Source organism: Podarcis filfolensis (assembly GCF_964270895.1).
Source record: "Podarcis filfolensis genome assembly, chromosome: 12".
NCBI classification, from domain to species: domain Eukaryota; kingdom Metazoa; phylum Chordata; class Lepidosauria; order Squamata; family Lacertidae; genus Podarcis; species Podarcis filfolensis.
In genome coordinates, this window is record NC_139614.1 from 54,305,371 (window position 1) to 54,322,353 (window position 16,983).

The 16,983-nt window shown below is 45.3% G+C and overlaps 2 protein-coding genes across 3 annotated transcripts in view; one reads left to right on the forward strand and one right to left on the reverse strand.

Moving 5' to 3' along the window:
- NBEAL2 (neurobeachin like 2) overlaps positions 1–16,983 on the forward strand; it is a 217,977-nt gene that overhangs the window by 126,635 nt on the left and 74,359 nt on the right. For both annotated transcript variants that reach the window (XM_083579046.1, XM_083579047.1), the window contains exons 11-16: positions 2,488–2,571; positions 6,375–6,473; positions 7,802–8,071; positions 9,503–9,816; positions 11,722–11,854; positions 13,818–13,937. In XM_083579046.1, coding sequence (XP_083435172.1) covers positions 2,488–2,571; positions 6,375–6,473; positions 7,802–8,071; positions 9,503–9,816; positions 11,722–11,854; positions 13,818–13,937 — 1,020 coding nt within the window. The remainder of the gene's footprint in view (positions 1–2,487; positions 2,572–6,374; positions 6,474–7,801; positions 8,072–9,502; positions 9,817–11,721; positions 11,855–13,817; positions 13,938–16,983) is intronic.
- Positions 1–16,983, reverse strand: part of LOC310746227 (cathelicidin-related peptide Oh-Cath-like) — a 520,941-nt gene that overhangs the window by 11,071 nt on the left and 492,887 nt on the right. The gene's annotated exons all lie outside the window — the stretch shown is intronic.

Genomic DNA, 16,983 nt, shown 5'->3' on the forward strand with positions numbered 1-16,983 from the left:
AAAAACTAGGTGCGTCTTATGGTCTGGTGCGTCTTATAGAGCGAAAAATATGGTATATGGTGCATTTTTGTACGCATTATTTTGTCTGGAGAACTGCACCCCAAGATTCAGAGAGGTGGTGCATTTTGGAAGATAGTTGTTTCAGGAGCTGCAAATTCTGGCGGTTCCTTCACTGCGAGAAGTGAAGCTACAGGGAACTAGGCGGAGGGCCTTCTCGGTGGTGGCCCCGCCTTATGGAACGCCCTCCTGTCAGATGTCAAGGAAGTAAACAACTATCTAACTTTTAGATGACATCTGAAGGTAGACCTGTTTAGGGAGGTTTTAGTGACTGATGTTTTGTTGCTTTCTTATTATTAATAATATTCTGTTGGGAGCCACCCAGAGTGGCTGGGGAAACCCAGCCAGATGGGCGGGGTATAAATAAATTATTATTATTATTATTATTATTATTATTATTATTATTATTATTACAGTGGTACCTCGGGTTACATATGCTTCAGGTTACAGACGCTTTGGGTTACAGACTCCGCTAACCCAGAAATAGTACCTCGGGTTAAGAACTTTGCTTCTGGATGAGAACAGAAATCGCCCCATTAGTTAAAGTGGTGCTTCAGGTTAAGAACAGTTTCAGCTTAAGAACGGACCTCCAGAACGAATTAAGTTCTTAACCCGAGGTACCACTGTACTGCTCTATTGCGTTTATGTTGTATTTCCACTATATAATGGGGGCAGCCCTGGCAATTCTTGCTGTGAGACTTGGAGAGGGAGGGAGGGAGTTTATAAGGAGTCCAGAATTATGCCCCCAATGCCCGTCTGAGAAATGGCAGAGGATTGCATGTGATGGGTCAGGTATTGCCAACCTGTTAGGGTCCCATTTCATCCTGTCGTTCCATCTCCCCTTCCAGTTCTGCCGTCAGCGAACCCTACTGCAGCCTCTTCTCTTTGCAGACGTTTCAAAGACTTATTTCCCATTTCATGTGGATTTTCAGATCTCTTTTTCCTAACTTAGTTCGTGGCATTGGTTTAGGAGGTTCTCTTCTGTGTGTGTTTGTGTGTGTTGTAATGACTTCTGAAAATCCACGCTGCCAATTTACTTAAAATTCTGGATGTGCGCAAAAGAGACTGCCGACATGTAATTGGGATATTATGTGCCCCGCACGGGGCGAGACGGTGACTTGAAGATCAAGAACAAATCGGCCAGAAATGAGGTGAAGAAGAAGAAGAAGAAGAAGAAGAAGAAGAAGATGAAGAAGATGAAGAAGATGAAGAACTTATTTATTTATACCTCGCCCATCTTTGGGCGCCTTCCAACAGAATATTAAAATACAATAGTCTATGAAAAGCTTCCCTAAACAGGGCTGCCTTCAGATGTCTTCTAAAATTCTGGGACAGTGGTAACTCTGGATGCGAACGGGATCTGTTCTGGAGCCCCGTTCACATCCTGAAGTGAACGCAACCCGCGTCTGCGTGTGCGCGGGTCACGATTTGCCGCTTCCAAGCAGAGGACAATACGGCAGAGGACAATACGGTGGAACAGAAACGCTGGTTTTGAGAGTTTAGTTTATTTCTCTATCTTCCCGAAGGAGCCCAGGGCAGCAAACAGCCATAGTAAAACCTTCTCTGCCCCTCTGCTAATGTCTCTCTTGGCCCGTGCCTTGCGACGTTAATTTAATGCGCCTGCTTTTTGTGATATGTGCCGCTGCTTAATGTTGCAGTTCGAAGTCTGCATGCCCAAACCCTCCTTCTACTTCATGAGACTTAAGCGCCTCACTTTCCTCGCTTGCTTTGAACACTCTGCTGTCCCTGCCTTGAAAGCAGAGCGGCTCAAATTCTTGCAGCGTCCTTGTTAGGCTTATCGAAGAACTAAACAGAAACCAGAAACCTAGGGCAGCAGTCGCCATTACAGTGGTACCTCGGGTTACATACGCTTCAGGTTACATACGCTTCAGGTTACAGACTCTGCTAACCCAGAAATAGTGCTTCAGGTTAAGAACTTTGTTTCAGGATGAGAACAGAAATCGTGCTCCGCAGCGCGGCGGCAGCAGGAGGCCCCATTAGCTAAAGTGGTGCTTCAGGTTAAGAACAGTATCAGATACAAAAAAGGGAGGTATGAGGAGGTCTGGGAAACAAGCTAAAGGAAAATAAGCAATGGAAAATTTGTGTGTTTTTAATTATTTTTATTTTGTATTTTTGTTATTATTATTTTTTTCATTTTATTGTAATACTTTAAAAAATCTTAATAAATACCTTATAAAAAAAAAGAACAGTATCAGGTAAAGAACGGACCTCCGGAACGAATTAAGTACTTAACCCGAGGTACCACTGTACAGTCTGTTTACGAGACGGTATTCGCTCGAGGGTGAGGGAAACCATCTTAGGAGAGCTTCAGAAGTTGGGCGGCCCATCGCATCCGAGATTTTCCACCCTGCCAGGTAGACAGATGTCGGGTCTTGATTTCTCACCTGCCTCCTTCCTTTTCGCCTTCAGGTTTTCGACAACAACTCTGACGCCATTCCCATCCACGCTATCGGAGTGCTCACGTCTATCATGAGCAACTCTCCTTCGGCCAAGGTAAGGGACACGCATTCCTCGCCTCTTGGGAACATTTAAAATAAAAAAAAATAAGGAGCACAGGATGAGCAGCAAGAGAGACAGTGTGGCGCAGTGGTTAGAGCGTCAGACTAGGACCTGGGAGACCAGGGTTTGAATCCCCTCTTGGCCAAGCATCTGACTGGGTGATCTTGGGCCCGTCTCTCCTTCTCAGCCTCAACTACCTCTCAGGGAGAACTATGTATGTAAGCTTGATAATGGGAGAATAATAATAATAATAATAATAATAATAATAATAATATCTTTATTGTCATTGCCCCCTCTCAGGGACAACGAAATTACTTGATTGCTCCATAAAAACACTAATTAAAACAATACAGTATAGTACAGCAAGGAAGATTAGATGACTTTCAAAGTCCAGGCTTCCCATTCAGGGCCGAGATCGCTCTGGAGAAGAAGCTGTTCTTAAGACGGCTCGTTCTTGTCTTCATCGTCCTGTATCTCCGTACCGACGGCAGGAGCTCGAAGAGACAGTGACCAGGATGCGATGGATCTTTTACTATGTCCAGTGCCTTCCTATGGCACCTTGTGGCATAAATCTGCTCTAAGGTGGAGAGTGGGCAGCCAACAATGCTCTCTGCTGCCTTAACAACTCTGCACAACCCCATCCTGTCCTGGGTAGTACAGCTTCCGTACCACACACATAAGCCATAAGTGAGCACGCTCTCAATGGCACAGTGATAGAAGGCAAGCAGCACTATGTATGTAAGCTTGAGCTCCTTGGAGGAAAAGAAAGTGGGATAAGAATGCAATAAATAATAATATATACAGCTAAAGCTGGAGACTTAGGAATAATAATAATAATAATAATAATAATAATAATAATAATTAATTATTTGTATCCCGCCCATCTGGCTGGGTTTCCCCAGCCACTCTGGGCGGCTTCCAGCAAAGATTAAAAATACATTAAAATGTCACACATTTAAAGCTTCCCTGAGCAGGGCTGCTTTCAGATGTCTTCTAAAAGTCTGGTAGTTGTTGTTCTCTTGGACATCTGGTGGGAGGGCGTTCCACAAGGCGGGAGCCACCACCAAGAAGGCCCTCTGCCTGGTTCCCTGTAACTTGGCTTCTTGCAGGGAGGGAACCGCCAGAAGGCCCTCGGCGCTGGACCTCAGTGTCCGGGCAGAACGATGGGGGTGGAGACGCTCCTTCAGGTATACTGGGCTGAGGCCGTTTAGGGCTTTAAAGGTCAGCACCAACACTTTGAATTGTGCTCGGAAACGTACTGGGAGCCAATGCAGATCTCTCAGGACCGGTGTTATATGGTCTTGGCAGCCACCCTGAGTCTAGCTGCCGCATTCTGGATTAATTGTCGTTTCCGGGTCACCTTCAAAGGTAGCCCCACACAGAGCGCATTGCAGTAGTCCGAGCGGGAGATAACTAGGAAGACAGGTAGCAGCCTCAGCAACCCTGTTGCCAGAGGAAAAGTATCTAAAATATTTACTAAAAATGCATTTGTAGTCCAAGGAAGAAAAAAAGGTGTGAGTTCTCACAGCTCTCTGCATGTGGTTTGAAAGACACTTTGGTATATTATTGTCAAGACATGGCTTCATTTGATACCCACAGGAGGCAAGATCTATTTTCTTGAATCATGAGAGCTAGAAACTTGAAAATGTTGTGTGCGGTACCAAATTCCCCACCAGTTACCTGCCTGTGTTTTTCCTTGGGAGAAGTACATTTGCTTGAGATAACACTGCTGGCAGCGAGTGGAGAAATTATCCTCTTACCTTTAACAAGATTACTTAAACGAAGATGTGATTAGAGTCTCACACCCACCAACATCCCGCAGAGGAAAATCGGGACGCCCGTCTTCCGGGGCCGCGTTTTCACAAGATCCAAAATGGGACATCCCGGGATCCAGTGCGAAACTGGGGTGTCTTCTGTAATTCTGGGGTGTCCCGCGCAATTCGGGTCTGGAGTCTCAGATACATTCTCACTTTAGATTCTGATCTGGGGTTTGTAGAACAGAGTCTGCGTCTAGGAACCTAAAAAATAGGGTTGTGTTCAACTAGATCAGGCGTAGGCCAACGTGGCCCTCCAGATGTTTTTGGGACTACAACTCCCATCATCCCTAGCTAACAGGACCAGTGGTCAGGGATGATGGGAATTGTAGTCTCAAAACACCTGGAGGGCCGAGTTTGCCTATGCCTCAACTAGATTATACTCAGAATAGACCCATTCAAATGAAGGGACCCAAGTTAATTTATGCGGGTCTACTCTAAGCGTTGGCCGTTTTGAAAGTGGGCGGTGTGTTTTGCGTGTGAACTTCTGTAAAGTTCTTCCGAAGTCCTAAACTCTAGGCTGGCTGGAGATGGGTGATCTATTTCTCTTAATACCCCACAATATTTCCTACCTAGATCTGAATGCTCGCTTTATTATTCATATGTGCCACAAACAAAAACAAAACATGAGAAGCAACTAAGATCTCTCTTTCAAGTTGAGAGCCTCTTGATGACCGGGAAAGGGCTTTCCGACTTTACACTGATTTTATTCCACTGACTTCTTTAGCTTTAACTGAACTCGACACTCTTTTTGTGTTTTGTTTAATCTTTGAACAGTCTTCATGCTGAAAGCTTGTGGGATTGCCTTACCCCTTTTGCACCCATCTGACCAATTTGATCTGTAGACTTAGCCCTGCTACAGCTGCCGCATAAAACCCAAACGCGAAGATGCTTGCACGTTTAAATCTTTTGCTGTTAATCTGAACGATCATTTAAATGTTTAGAAGTATTTGTTTTCACTGACAATTTCAACACTTCATGTGAAAAGGATCTAGGAGTCTTGGTTGACCACAAACTTGACATGAGCCAACAGTGTGACGCGGCAGCTAAAAAAGCCAATGCAATTCTGGGCTGCATCAATAGGAGTATAGCATCTAGATCAAGGGAAGTAATAGTGCCACTGTATTCTGCTCTGGTCAGACCTCACTTGGAGTACTGTGTCCAGTTCTGGGCACCACAGTTCAAGAAGGGCACTGACAAACTGGAACGTGTCCAGAGGAGGGCAACCAAAATGGTCAAAGGCCTGGAAACGATGCCTTATGAGGAATGGCTAAGGGAGCTGGGCATGTTTAGCCTGGAGAAGAGGAGGTTAAGGGGTGATATGATAGCCATGTTCAAATATATAAAAGGATGTCACATAGAGGAGGGAGAAAGGTTGTTTTCTGCTGCTCCAGAGAAGCGGACACGGAGCAATGGATCCAAACTACAAGAAAGAAGATTCCACCTAAACATTAGGAAGAACTTCCTGACAGTAAGAGCTGTTCGACAGTGGAATTTGCTGCCAAGGAGTGTGGTGGAGTCTCCTTCTTTGGAGGTCTTTAAGCAGAGGCTTGACAACCATATGTCAGGAGTGCTCTGATGGTGTTTCCTGCTTGGCAGGGGGTTGGACTCGATGGCCCTTGTGGTCTCTTCCAACTCTATGATTCTATGATTCTATGATTCTATGTTAACTGCTTAGAGGGGTTTGGTTACAATCAAGCCAGGATATAATTTTTGCTGCCTAATAAAGAGCTCAAACATGAAACAAATCACTGTTCACCCACTTTTGCCTTGGCCAGATGAATTCTGCGCTGTTTTCATGTTGTGTCTTAATCACATAAGCTCCCGGCAAATGCGTACGTGGAAGTCAGGGTAACGGAACGAGAAATCCCAAATCGTACTTGAAGCAGAATAGGAAAGTTCAAGCCCCCTCCCCAGTTTGCTTTGGGTGGGAATTCAGGAACTAATGGCGTGATCTGCTTTCGCTAATCCTGCATTTTTCAGGAGGTGTTCAAAGAAAGGATTGGCTATTCGCACTTATTTGAAGTTCTGAAGAGCCAGGGTCAGCCGACCAAGAAACTGCTGCAGGAACTCCTCAACATGGTGAGATCTTTTTGACAAGAGAGAATTAAAATCTGCCAGCACATTGGCAGAGCTAAGCAGGATCTGCCCACAGTTCAGTTGCATGAAAGGCGAAATATCAATCAATCAATCTTTATTTCGGTCCAGAGACCCAACAAATCGTTAGAAAGCAATGCACAATTCAGACAGCAATGCACAATTCAAACAGTCTACCTCCAGGTTGGGACGCGGGTGGCGCTGTGGGCTAAACCACAGAGCCTAGGACTTGCCGATCAGAAGGTTGGCGGTTCGAATCCCCGCGACGGGGATGATTACAGTAATAATTACAGTGGTACCTCAGGTTACATACGCTTCAGGTTACAGACTCCGCTAACCCAGAAATATTACCTCGGGTTAAGAACTTTGCTTCAGGATGAGAACAGAAATCGTGCTCCGGTGGTCTGGCAGCAGCAGCAGGCCCCATTAGCTAAAGTGGTGCTTCAGGTTCAGAACAGTTTCAGGTTAAGAACAGACCTCCAGAACGAATTAAGTACTTAACCCGAGGTACCACTGTAAATAAGTTTTGATGGGTGCAGTAATGGAATGCTGAATGTTTTAGTGTTCGTAAAATATGCAGGGATTTTTGTTATGCAAAATGAACCATGGAAAGAGAGGAAGGGAAGTCACTGGTATTTTAAGGATGTTTAAATGAGTACAGTCGCACCTTGGAAGTCAAACAGCTTAGTTCCTGAACATTTTGGCTCCCAAACGCCGCAAACACGGAAGTGAGTGTTCTGGTTTTTGACTGTTCTCTTGGAAGCCAAACGTCCGACAGGGCTACAAACAATGATATAAGAGTACACAGATGGAATTATAAAGAGAGAAAATTATCACTTCTTACACAGTATAAAGATGCTCATTAAAGAAAGAAAGGGGAAATGAATTAATGAGCTTTTCTTAAATTGAATTGTCAGTATTTAAATACCTCGCATTATTTCTGCTACATACAGATGCAAAATAGCTGCCAGTTAGGTTAATGAGAGCCAGTATTGACTACTTGGGTGTATTACAGTCGTACCTTGGTTTTCAAACGCCTCGGGAGTCTAATGTTTTGGCTCCTGGACAATCGAAAACCAGAAGTGGTTTTTGAACGTTCTTTGGAACCCGGACGTCCGACACGGCTTCTGATTGGCCGCAGGAAGCTGCGATTTGGTTTTTGAACGTTTTGGAAGTTGAACAAACTTCCGGAACGGATTCCGTTTGACTTCCAAGGCATGACTGTATTTTAAACTGTAAAACAGAAAATTTAATAAAAAATATTATTTTTAAAAAAATGATTACAACTTGACTCTCCCCCCCCCCCACTTCAGGCTGTTGAAGGCGACCACAGCTCTTGCCCCGCACGCCTGATCCACAATGAGCAGCCCCTTTTGATCCTGATCATGTGGATCCCAGAATTGAAGTCCCGGGAGCTCCAGATCTTCCTCTCTGAGTGGCTCAAGAAGATCTGCGACGCTTCCCTGCAGAGCCGTACCACCTGCGTGAAGGCAGGGATGGTGAGCTGCCTGCTGGATGCCCTGTGTGCCACGGGGCAGGAGCTGGACCCCAAATGCTCCGAAAACCTCCTCTACCTCCTGCAGGTCTTTATTGTTATTGTTCTTGTTCTTATTAAATTTTATTTAACATAATTATTACAAAATACAAGCAAAATACTGCAAATGCATACCGTATTTTTCGCTCCATAGGGTGCACCTAGTTTTCAGAGGGGAAAATCAAGGTAAAAAATATGATTCCCCCCCCCCCAGCTCTGGGAGCAGTGGACAGGCTGCGCGCAGCTTGTGTGCTTCTCCCAGACCTTCTCCCTGCTTTTGCGGGAGGTGGGGGAATTCCCCCATCTCCCATAAAAGCCCACAGGAGCCGCGCACCCTTTAAGGAGCACACGGCTCCTTCGGGCTTTTCTACGAGCAGGGAGAAGGGACTGACGCGGCCAGTCAGTCCCTTTTCCCTCTTCAGGGAAAAGCCCCCAAGAGCCGTGCACCCTCTAAAGAGCGTGCAGCTTTTGCGGGCTTTTTTACGAGGTGGGAGAAGGGACTGACGCAGCCAGTCAGTCCCTTCTCCCTCCTGGGGAAAAGCCCGCAAGAGCCGCATGGGGCTTGTGTGGGGCTCTTGGGGGCTTTTCCCGCCTGCCTCACCCCTGCATTCGCTCCATAAGACGCACACACATTTTCCCTTGCTTTTTAGGAGGGAAAAAGTGCGTCCTATAGAGCGAAAAATACGGTACATGCATGCATGCATACATACATACATATATCTTTCAGATAAGCAAACATATATTAAAAAAGAACAAAAAAGAAAAAAGGAAGAAAAGAAAAAGAAATAATAAGAAGAAAAATTGGAAGAAGAAGAAAAGTTGGAAGAATTTCTTCCAAATTTATTCTTCAAATATCTCAATAATAAAATTTCATTGATAGACTTCCATCGCTTACACTGCACTTCCTATATACACATTTAAGCAAAATTGTATCTGTTATTCCATATTTTTCCCATACAGTCTCATACAAATATTCTAATCAATAAGTTTTCTAAATCTTTCATAAATCTATTCTAAACACAACCAACACCTTTCACTTAATCTTTGTCTACATAAGTAATCATTTAAACATTTCCGTTGTTTCTGAATTATATTTTTGGTTTTGGTCTTATCAAATCAGTCAGCTTTGCTAATTCGGAGTATTTGCATAATTTATTCAGCCATTCTTCTTTGGTTGGGACGTAATTCTCTTTCCAATTATTGGCCATTAACATTCTTGCTGCTGTTGTCACGTACAGGTCAAAGATTAATTTTGTCATTCGGGATCTCACCATTCAAAATTCCTAATAAGTATGATTCTGCTCTTTTATTATGTGATGTTTTTATTAGCTTTTTATTTTCCTCATGTATCATATTCCAGTATTTCTTAATTTCCGGACATGACCACCACATGTGGTTTAATGTTCCAGTCATTCTATTACACCTCCAATACTTATTATCACCCGATTTTTTTCATTTTTGCCAACCTATCTGGCCACAGGTCTTGGGCGGCCTCTCCATCCGGCCGGGGGAACTGAGGCAGCTCCTGAAGCTCCTCCGGACTGAGCAGGGCAAGGGGCCGCACCCCTACACCGTGCAAGTCATCCGGGCCCTCTCTGGGATGGCCAGGAAAGATGGCGCCGAGCGAGCGCTGCAGTATTTTGACCTCACGCCCAGCATGGCGGGGATTATGGTGCCTTCCATCCAAAAGTGGCCCGGGAGCGGCTTCGCCTTCCACGCCTGGGTGTGCCTCGTCGAAGAGGCCAAGGACTTTCCTGAGGAAGCGGCCAGGCTGAAGCGGAAACAACTGTACAGGTCGGTCGGAAGGGGAAGGGGGCAGCGGAAATCTGGCTGGGTTCGGGTGGGGGCCGAATGAATGAATTAATGAATGTTTCTTTGCGTCAGCCATCGACCATAGCTGTAAAGGTTCCAAGGGGTTGCTCGAGAGCAAGCAGGCAAATGCCTCCCTGCTCGGGTGCGAAGCCTTGCTTTGGATGCCAAAATAAACTTTCTCTGTCCAGAGTGCCACTCTCCCATGGCTGGCTCATTCACTGGCAGAATCCGTGAGTGGGCACTCCTTAAACCTTCCCCAGCAAAGTAGTTTCTTGACGCCCAGTCTGCGCCTCCTCTCTCGGCGCGAAAGCTTACTGCGCAGGGAGGGCGTGGGTAACGGCGGACCTCTCTCCTCCCCGCTTTGCCCAGGCATGGTGTCCTGGCACCACCTCGCCTCGCCTCCTCCGAGCCCTGAAGCTCCTCTCCACTGGAGGCGTGGTTACTCTCCTCTGCTGAGGAGGAGCTGCTTTCCACGATCTTTGGGGGCTCTCTGTAATCCATCCAGCTTTTCCCCTCTCCCCCCTGATCCGATGGCAGTTCCCTGACAATAGCGATAAAACTACAGTACGATATACAAAGAATAGAAATGAAAAGTCAATTACATAAAATACATCTTAGGAGTTTTGAATCAATAGTCAAATACAGGGGTACCTCGGGTTACATACGCTTCAGGTTACAGACTCTGCTAACCCAGAAATAGTACCTTGGGTTAAGAACTTTGCTTCAGGATGAGTACAGACATCGCGCGGCGGTGGGAGGGCCCATTAGCTAAAGTGGCGCTTCAGGTTAAGAACAGTTTCAAGTTAAGAATGGACCTCCAGAACGAAATAAATACTTAACCAGAGGTACTACTGTAGTGGATCTTATTCTGATTGCCCCGGTTGAAAACCTTGCAGCCTTTGCTTCACCGGGGTACCACTGTATAAGGAAGATGTCAGGCGTACTTCTGTGGGTTCATAATGTTATTTATCTGCACAGTCAACACGCCTGAGATCCGGCTGCTTCTAGCCAAGGACTGTGTTTTGCAAAGTTTTCCCCCAACCCCAGGAACACCCTGTTATGGATCCCTGGTGCCCTCGGTGTGGGGGGTCTCAGCAGGGCCAGAAGGTAATGGGGCCCTTTATATGTCCAGCTGTCCTTTGTCAACAACAAATTGTCACTGTTGAATATATGCTATATGGTAATTTATGGACATTATTATTATTATTTTATTTTATTATTTATACCCTGCCCACCTGGCTGGGTTTCCCCAGCCACTCTGGGCGACTTCCAGCAAAATATTAAAATACAATAGACTGTCAAACATTAAAAGCTTCCCTAAACAGGGAACCTAAAGCCATTTGCACATAACAAAATATGTATTTTATCCAAGTAATTGTTGAACTGAAATACAATTAAGAAGGAGTATATTAATAATGAAATAATTACAGTGGTACCTCGGGTTACAGACGCTTCAGGTTACAGACTCCGCTAACCCAGAAATAGTGCTTCAGGTTAAGAACTTTGCTTCAGGATAAGAACAGAAATTGTGCTCCGACGGCACGGCGGCAGCAGGAGGCCCCATTAGCTAAAGTGGTGCTTCAGGTTAAGAACAGTTTCAGGTTAAGACCGGACCTCCGGAATGAATTAAATACTTAACCCGAGGTACCACTGTATTAAGCTGTAACTTAAAATGGTGTAGGTTTCATTTTATCTTATATTTTGGAAATGTACATCCAGATTTTTTTTCCCTTTAATTTTTTTAGGGCCCCAAGAGAGTGGGGCCCTAAGCTATAGCTCGTTTAGCTTATACATAAATCCGGCACTGGGTCTCAGTATGGCTCCTGTGAGCAAGGGAGAAATCCATCCGGCCTGTTTGTAACCTACCCTGTCCTTCGACCTCACCAGCTTCTTCACCACCAACGGGACGGGCTTTGAGGCCTTCTTCACAGCCGACGGGACTTTGGTGGTGGCTGTCTGCACCAAAAAGGAGTACATGACGGTGGCCCTGCAAGAGTTTCCGTTCAATGATGCAGCCTGGGTGAGTAAGGGGCTGGAGCAGACCTGGCCGCAACCAGATTCCTTGGCGCCCTTAATCCTGCCTCTGTGCCCCTATTGGGATTATCGGTGTAAATGTGAGATACGTTCCGCTGCAAATGAGAGCCATGAAGAAGCTGAGCTTTGTTGTTTCTTGGTGTTGTCAGAGCAAAGCAGAATGTCTGTAAGTTTTTAGAGGAGGAAAACAAGGGGGAAAATGCCATATTTTTCGCTCCATATGCTCACCAGACCATAGGGCGCACCTAGCTTTTAGAGGGGGAAATCAAGGAAAAAAATCTTATTTCCCCCCCAGCCCCAAAGAGCAGCCGACAGGCTGCGCGCAACCTCTCCCTGCCGGATGGGTTGCGGGCGGCTATGGCACAAGCCAAAACAGCGAGTGGGATGGAGGAGGGGATGGAGGGAGAGCTCACATTTGTGCGTGCCTGTGGCAGGCAGCTGCCTCGCCTCGCCTCTGAGGTGATGCCGGAACCAGAGCAAAAAGATGAGGACGAGACGCCGGGACAGGAGCCATGTAAGCGGCTCTCCCTTTTCTTGAATTACAGTCAGCTGGGAGGAGGGGTGGAAGGGGTTGCTGTCCGTCCCTCCTTCCGGCTCATTGTAAAGGAAGCAGAAGCAAGAGCCACTGACACGCTCTGCACGGCTCTCGCTTTAAAGCAAGAAAAGAGCTCTGCTGGCTTCACAGCGAGTGACGGACGGGAGCCATGGCTCCGGCTGCGGAGGCATCCCTCAGCGAGCGACTGCAGCGGCAGCCGAGGGATCCCTCTGCCATCCAGTGCATTCGCTCCATAAGATGCACAGACATTTCTCCTTACTTTTTTTTGGGGGGGGGAGTGTGCCTTTTATGAGAACCAGTGTGGTGGTGGTGTTGTTGTTTAGTTGTTTAGTCATGTCCAACTCTTCGTGACCCCCTGGACCAGAGCACGCCAGGCACTTCTGTCTTCCACTGCCTCCTGCAGTTTGGTCAAACTCATGCTGGTAGCTTCAAGAACACTGTCCAACCATCTCGTCCTCTGTCATCCCCTTCTTCTTGTGCCCTCCATCTTTCCCAACATCAGGGTCTTTTCCAGGGAGTCTTCTCTTCTCATGAGGTGGCCAAAGTCTTGGAGCCTCAGCTTCAGGATCTGTCCTTCCAGTGAGCACTCAGGGCTGATTTCTTTCAGAATGGAGAGGTTTGATCTTCTTGCAGTCCATGGGACTCTCAAGAGTCTCCTCCAGCACCATAGGCAGCAGAAATACAGACACATGCCGAGAGAGAGAGAGAGAGAGAGAGAGACACACACACAATCGCACTCTGAGTCAAGAGCGAATTATCTGGACCACGCATGTTACTCTGGTTAGCTTTGAAGCCTGTAGGTTATAGACAGGCGATAAAATTGGTTGAGCAACAAAAAATGAACTGTCGTCAATAATTTCAGAACGTGGCTATAGGCCTTCCCCTGGCTAAACTGAGGTTTGGGATTTTTTGCATAAGATAGAAGGAAATTCAGATCCATTGCACTGAAACAAACAAACAAACCCAAAACATAGCTTTGTGACGCTTATTCTCTATGGGAGCCAGTGTGGTGTAGTGGTTAAGAGCGGTAGACTCGTAATCTGGGGAACCGGGTTCGCATCCCTGCTCCTCCACACAACAGCTGCTGGGTGACCTTGGGCCAGTCACACTTCTCTGAAGTCTCTCAGCCCCACTCACCTCACAGAGTGTTTGTTGTGGGGGAGAAGGAGAAAGGAGAATGTGAGCCGCTTTGAGACTCCTCCGGGTAGTGATAAAGCGGGATATAAAATCCAAATTCCTCTTCTTCTCTTCTTATGGAGCGAAAAATACGGTAAGTTTGAGAACCAAGATACCAGTGTACTGAACCGCGCAGGTGCTGTTTGAGCGGAATATGTTGCTCGATGGACCCATAAACGCCTCCTTCAACTCTCTCCCCCCCCCCCAAAAAAAACAGCACTGCGTCGATGTCGTCCACATCACGGGCCGCCGTCCCTTCGGCCAGAACCTCGTGAACATCTATGTGGATGGGGAACTCCGGAAGACGGCTCAACTGCGGTTCCCCTCCCTGGGCGAGGTAGAGGCTCTTGCTGCAACCCCTCCTGCTTTGTGGGAACCGGAATTATGCTGGTGGGGAGGGGGGGAACAGCAACATATTCAGACTGTAACCAATGAATTGAAACTGACACGGGGACAAACAGAAGAAGACGCCTTCACCCCGCTATGGCTCCCCTGTATCACATACACAGCCCAACAAGACAACGACAAAAATCACCAACAGCATACAAATCAATACAGTGGTGCCTCGCAAGACGAAATTAATTCGTTCCACGAATTTTTTCGTCTAGCGAATTTTTCATCTTGCGAAGCACGAAATCCCATAGGAATGCATTGAAAATCAATTAATGCGTTCCTATGGTCAAAAAAAGTCCAAACAAAGCCAAATTTGGTACAACAAGAGTTTATTAAGTGCTCTTTAAAGTCACACATTCTGTAAAGAGCATTTCAAAATTCAAACCCAGAATTTTTTTTAAAAAAACAGCAGAGTGGCCCAATGGTCACAAAAAATCAGAAAAATGCAGAAAAAAACCCACAAGCTTCCAGATTCTTGCAAACCCCTCCCCAACTGTTCCCCCAGCCACCCAGCACACAGAAATTCAAATCCAGATTTTTTTTTTTAAAGCAGCAGAGTGGCCCAATGGTCACAGAAAATCATAAAAATGCAGAAAAAAACCACAAGCTTCCAGATTCTTGCAAACCCCTCCCCAACACCAAGTCCTTGAATTCCAAACACCCCAACCCAAAATCCAAAACCCCCCAAAAAAGTTTTAAAAGCTTAACTAACCAAATGGCTGCAAAAGAAGTTTTGGAAAAGCTTCAAAAATCACCAAAGTCTTTAAAAACCTCAAAAAAGGCTACTATGTACACTGCGTTCTATGAGTTGCTCCTCGAAGTCAAGTCGCAACTGTATTAGCGGTTTTAAGAAAAAGGAAACAAACTTGCAAGACGTTTTCGTCTTGCGAAGCAAGCCCATAGGGAAATTCGTCTTGCGAAGCAGCTCAAAAAACGGAAAACCCTTTCGTCTAGCGAGTTTTCCGTCTTGCGAGGCATTCGTCTTGCGGGGCACCACTGTATGGCGAACCTGATCCAAAACACCCACCCACTCCACTCACACATGAAAACAAAGACCACCACAGCCAACCACAAATGAACAACCACACCCTAGGCCAACCCCAACCTCTCTCACCACCAAAGGAACACAAGTGAACAGCAGAGAACCTGCACAAGCAACGCTGACACAAAACGCCACATATATTAAGAAAAATAGAAACATCGCCACCCAACCCCACCTCCACCATCTTCCCCTTCTTATTCCGAATGTCTCAACAAATGAAACTGATTTGTGAAAATGTTACATGGTAAAAATACGAGAGAGAGAGAGATTACACATACTTTTGTAAATCAAGAAAATCATTAATAAAAATACATTTAAAAAAAACATATTAAGACTGTCCTTGGAGAGAGTAGGGGAATCAAACCCCAGAAGCAGGAGAGGAGAGGGCAAAAAAAACAGGCAGCGGCTCCTGGCAGGGTGAATAAAAATCAAGGATTTTTTTTTACTTTTAAAATCGGATTATTTAATATTTAAATTGAATTTTTAAAATAAAATGCTTTTGGAGGAAACCAAAAGGTAGTTTTTTATTTAAGTTACATTCTAGTCCAAAGGCTATCCATCAGGAAATAAGGATTTGTTTTAAGCTTTACATGTGTGCTAAAACTCAGTCTAAGTTTTGTTTTTTTTTAAATCACATTTAACCACATCAGTTAACAAACATGGATACACATGCTATAATGTTATTGTTTTAGTTAAATAAATTGCTTAAGGAAATGATTATAATCAAGTACAGCAGAAAAGTTGTCCAGATATAAAGATTTACCTTATTAAACCTCACCATAATTTCACAATTATCTGTCTATGTATTTCTAATAGTATAACCAAATCAGTAATTTTTGATATAACTGTAAAAACTACTCTGGAAATTTATTATTCCAAAAATGAAACCTTCATCTGGTTGTAAATATGCAAGAATGAGTCTTTCTGTAAAAAAAAAAAAAATTTAAATCAAGTCTTACTGACTAGTGATTTAAATCGTGATTTACATCAAATCCACCCTGGCTCCTGGCAAGAGAATAAAGTTTCTGAGCTGATGGTGGAGCCAGGTAAAATCCAGTATACCTGAAGGAGCGTCTCCACCCCCATCGTTCAGCCTGGACACTGAGGTCCAGCTCCGAGGGCCTTCTGGCGGTTCCCTCATTGCGAGAAGTGAGGTTACAGGGAACCAGGCAGAGGGCCTTCTCAGTGGTGGCACCCGCCCCGTGGAATGCCCTCCCACCAGATGTCAAAGAGAAAAACAACTACCAAACTTTTAGAAGACATCTAAAGGCAGCCCTGTTTAGGGAAGCGCTTAATGTTTGATGTATTACAGTATTTTAATATTTTTTTGGAAGCCACCCAGAGTGGCTGGGGAATAAATAATAAATTATTATTATTATTATTATTATTATTATTATTATTATTATTATTAAAAATGAAAAATGTTGCAGGTGCACTGGGTTGGGAGAAGCAATGGTCTGGCTTCTGTGTAAGGCGCTCTCCTTGCCATTCAGGACCCCCAAAGCAACGAAGGTCAAAGGCTGGGAAAGGGAGGGGGCCCAGTATTTGGGGTCCCGTGTTGCGCCACCCGATCTGGTTCATTTAATCCAGCTTGCGAGGAACAGGTTCGATGTTCCCTGCTGTCCTCGTAAACCCAGCAAAGTGTGTTGTTGATCTTCCGGGAAGTACGCCCTAGTTTTGATGGGGGTTTGCAATTGCGGGGAACGCAACCACAGCCGCTCGAGCTGGGACTGATGGGAATTGTAGTCCACGAGGGCAGCAGGGAGCAGGGTGGATTTGATTTAAATCAAATCGGTTTAAGTCACGATTTAAATCACTACCCAATAAGACTTGATTTTCTTACAGAAGGACTCATTCTTGCTGGTATAACCTTAGTATTTACTACCAGAGAAAGGTTTCATTTTTGGAATAGCAAACTTGCACAATGATTACACAAAGATCCCAAGAT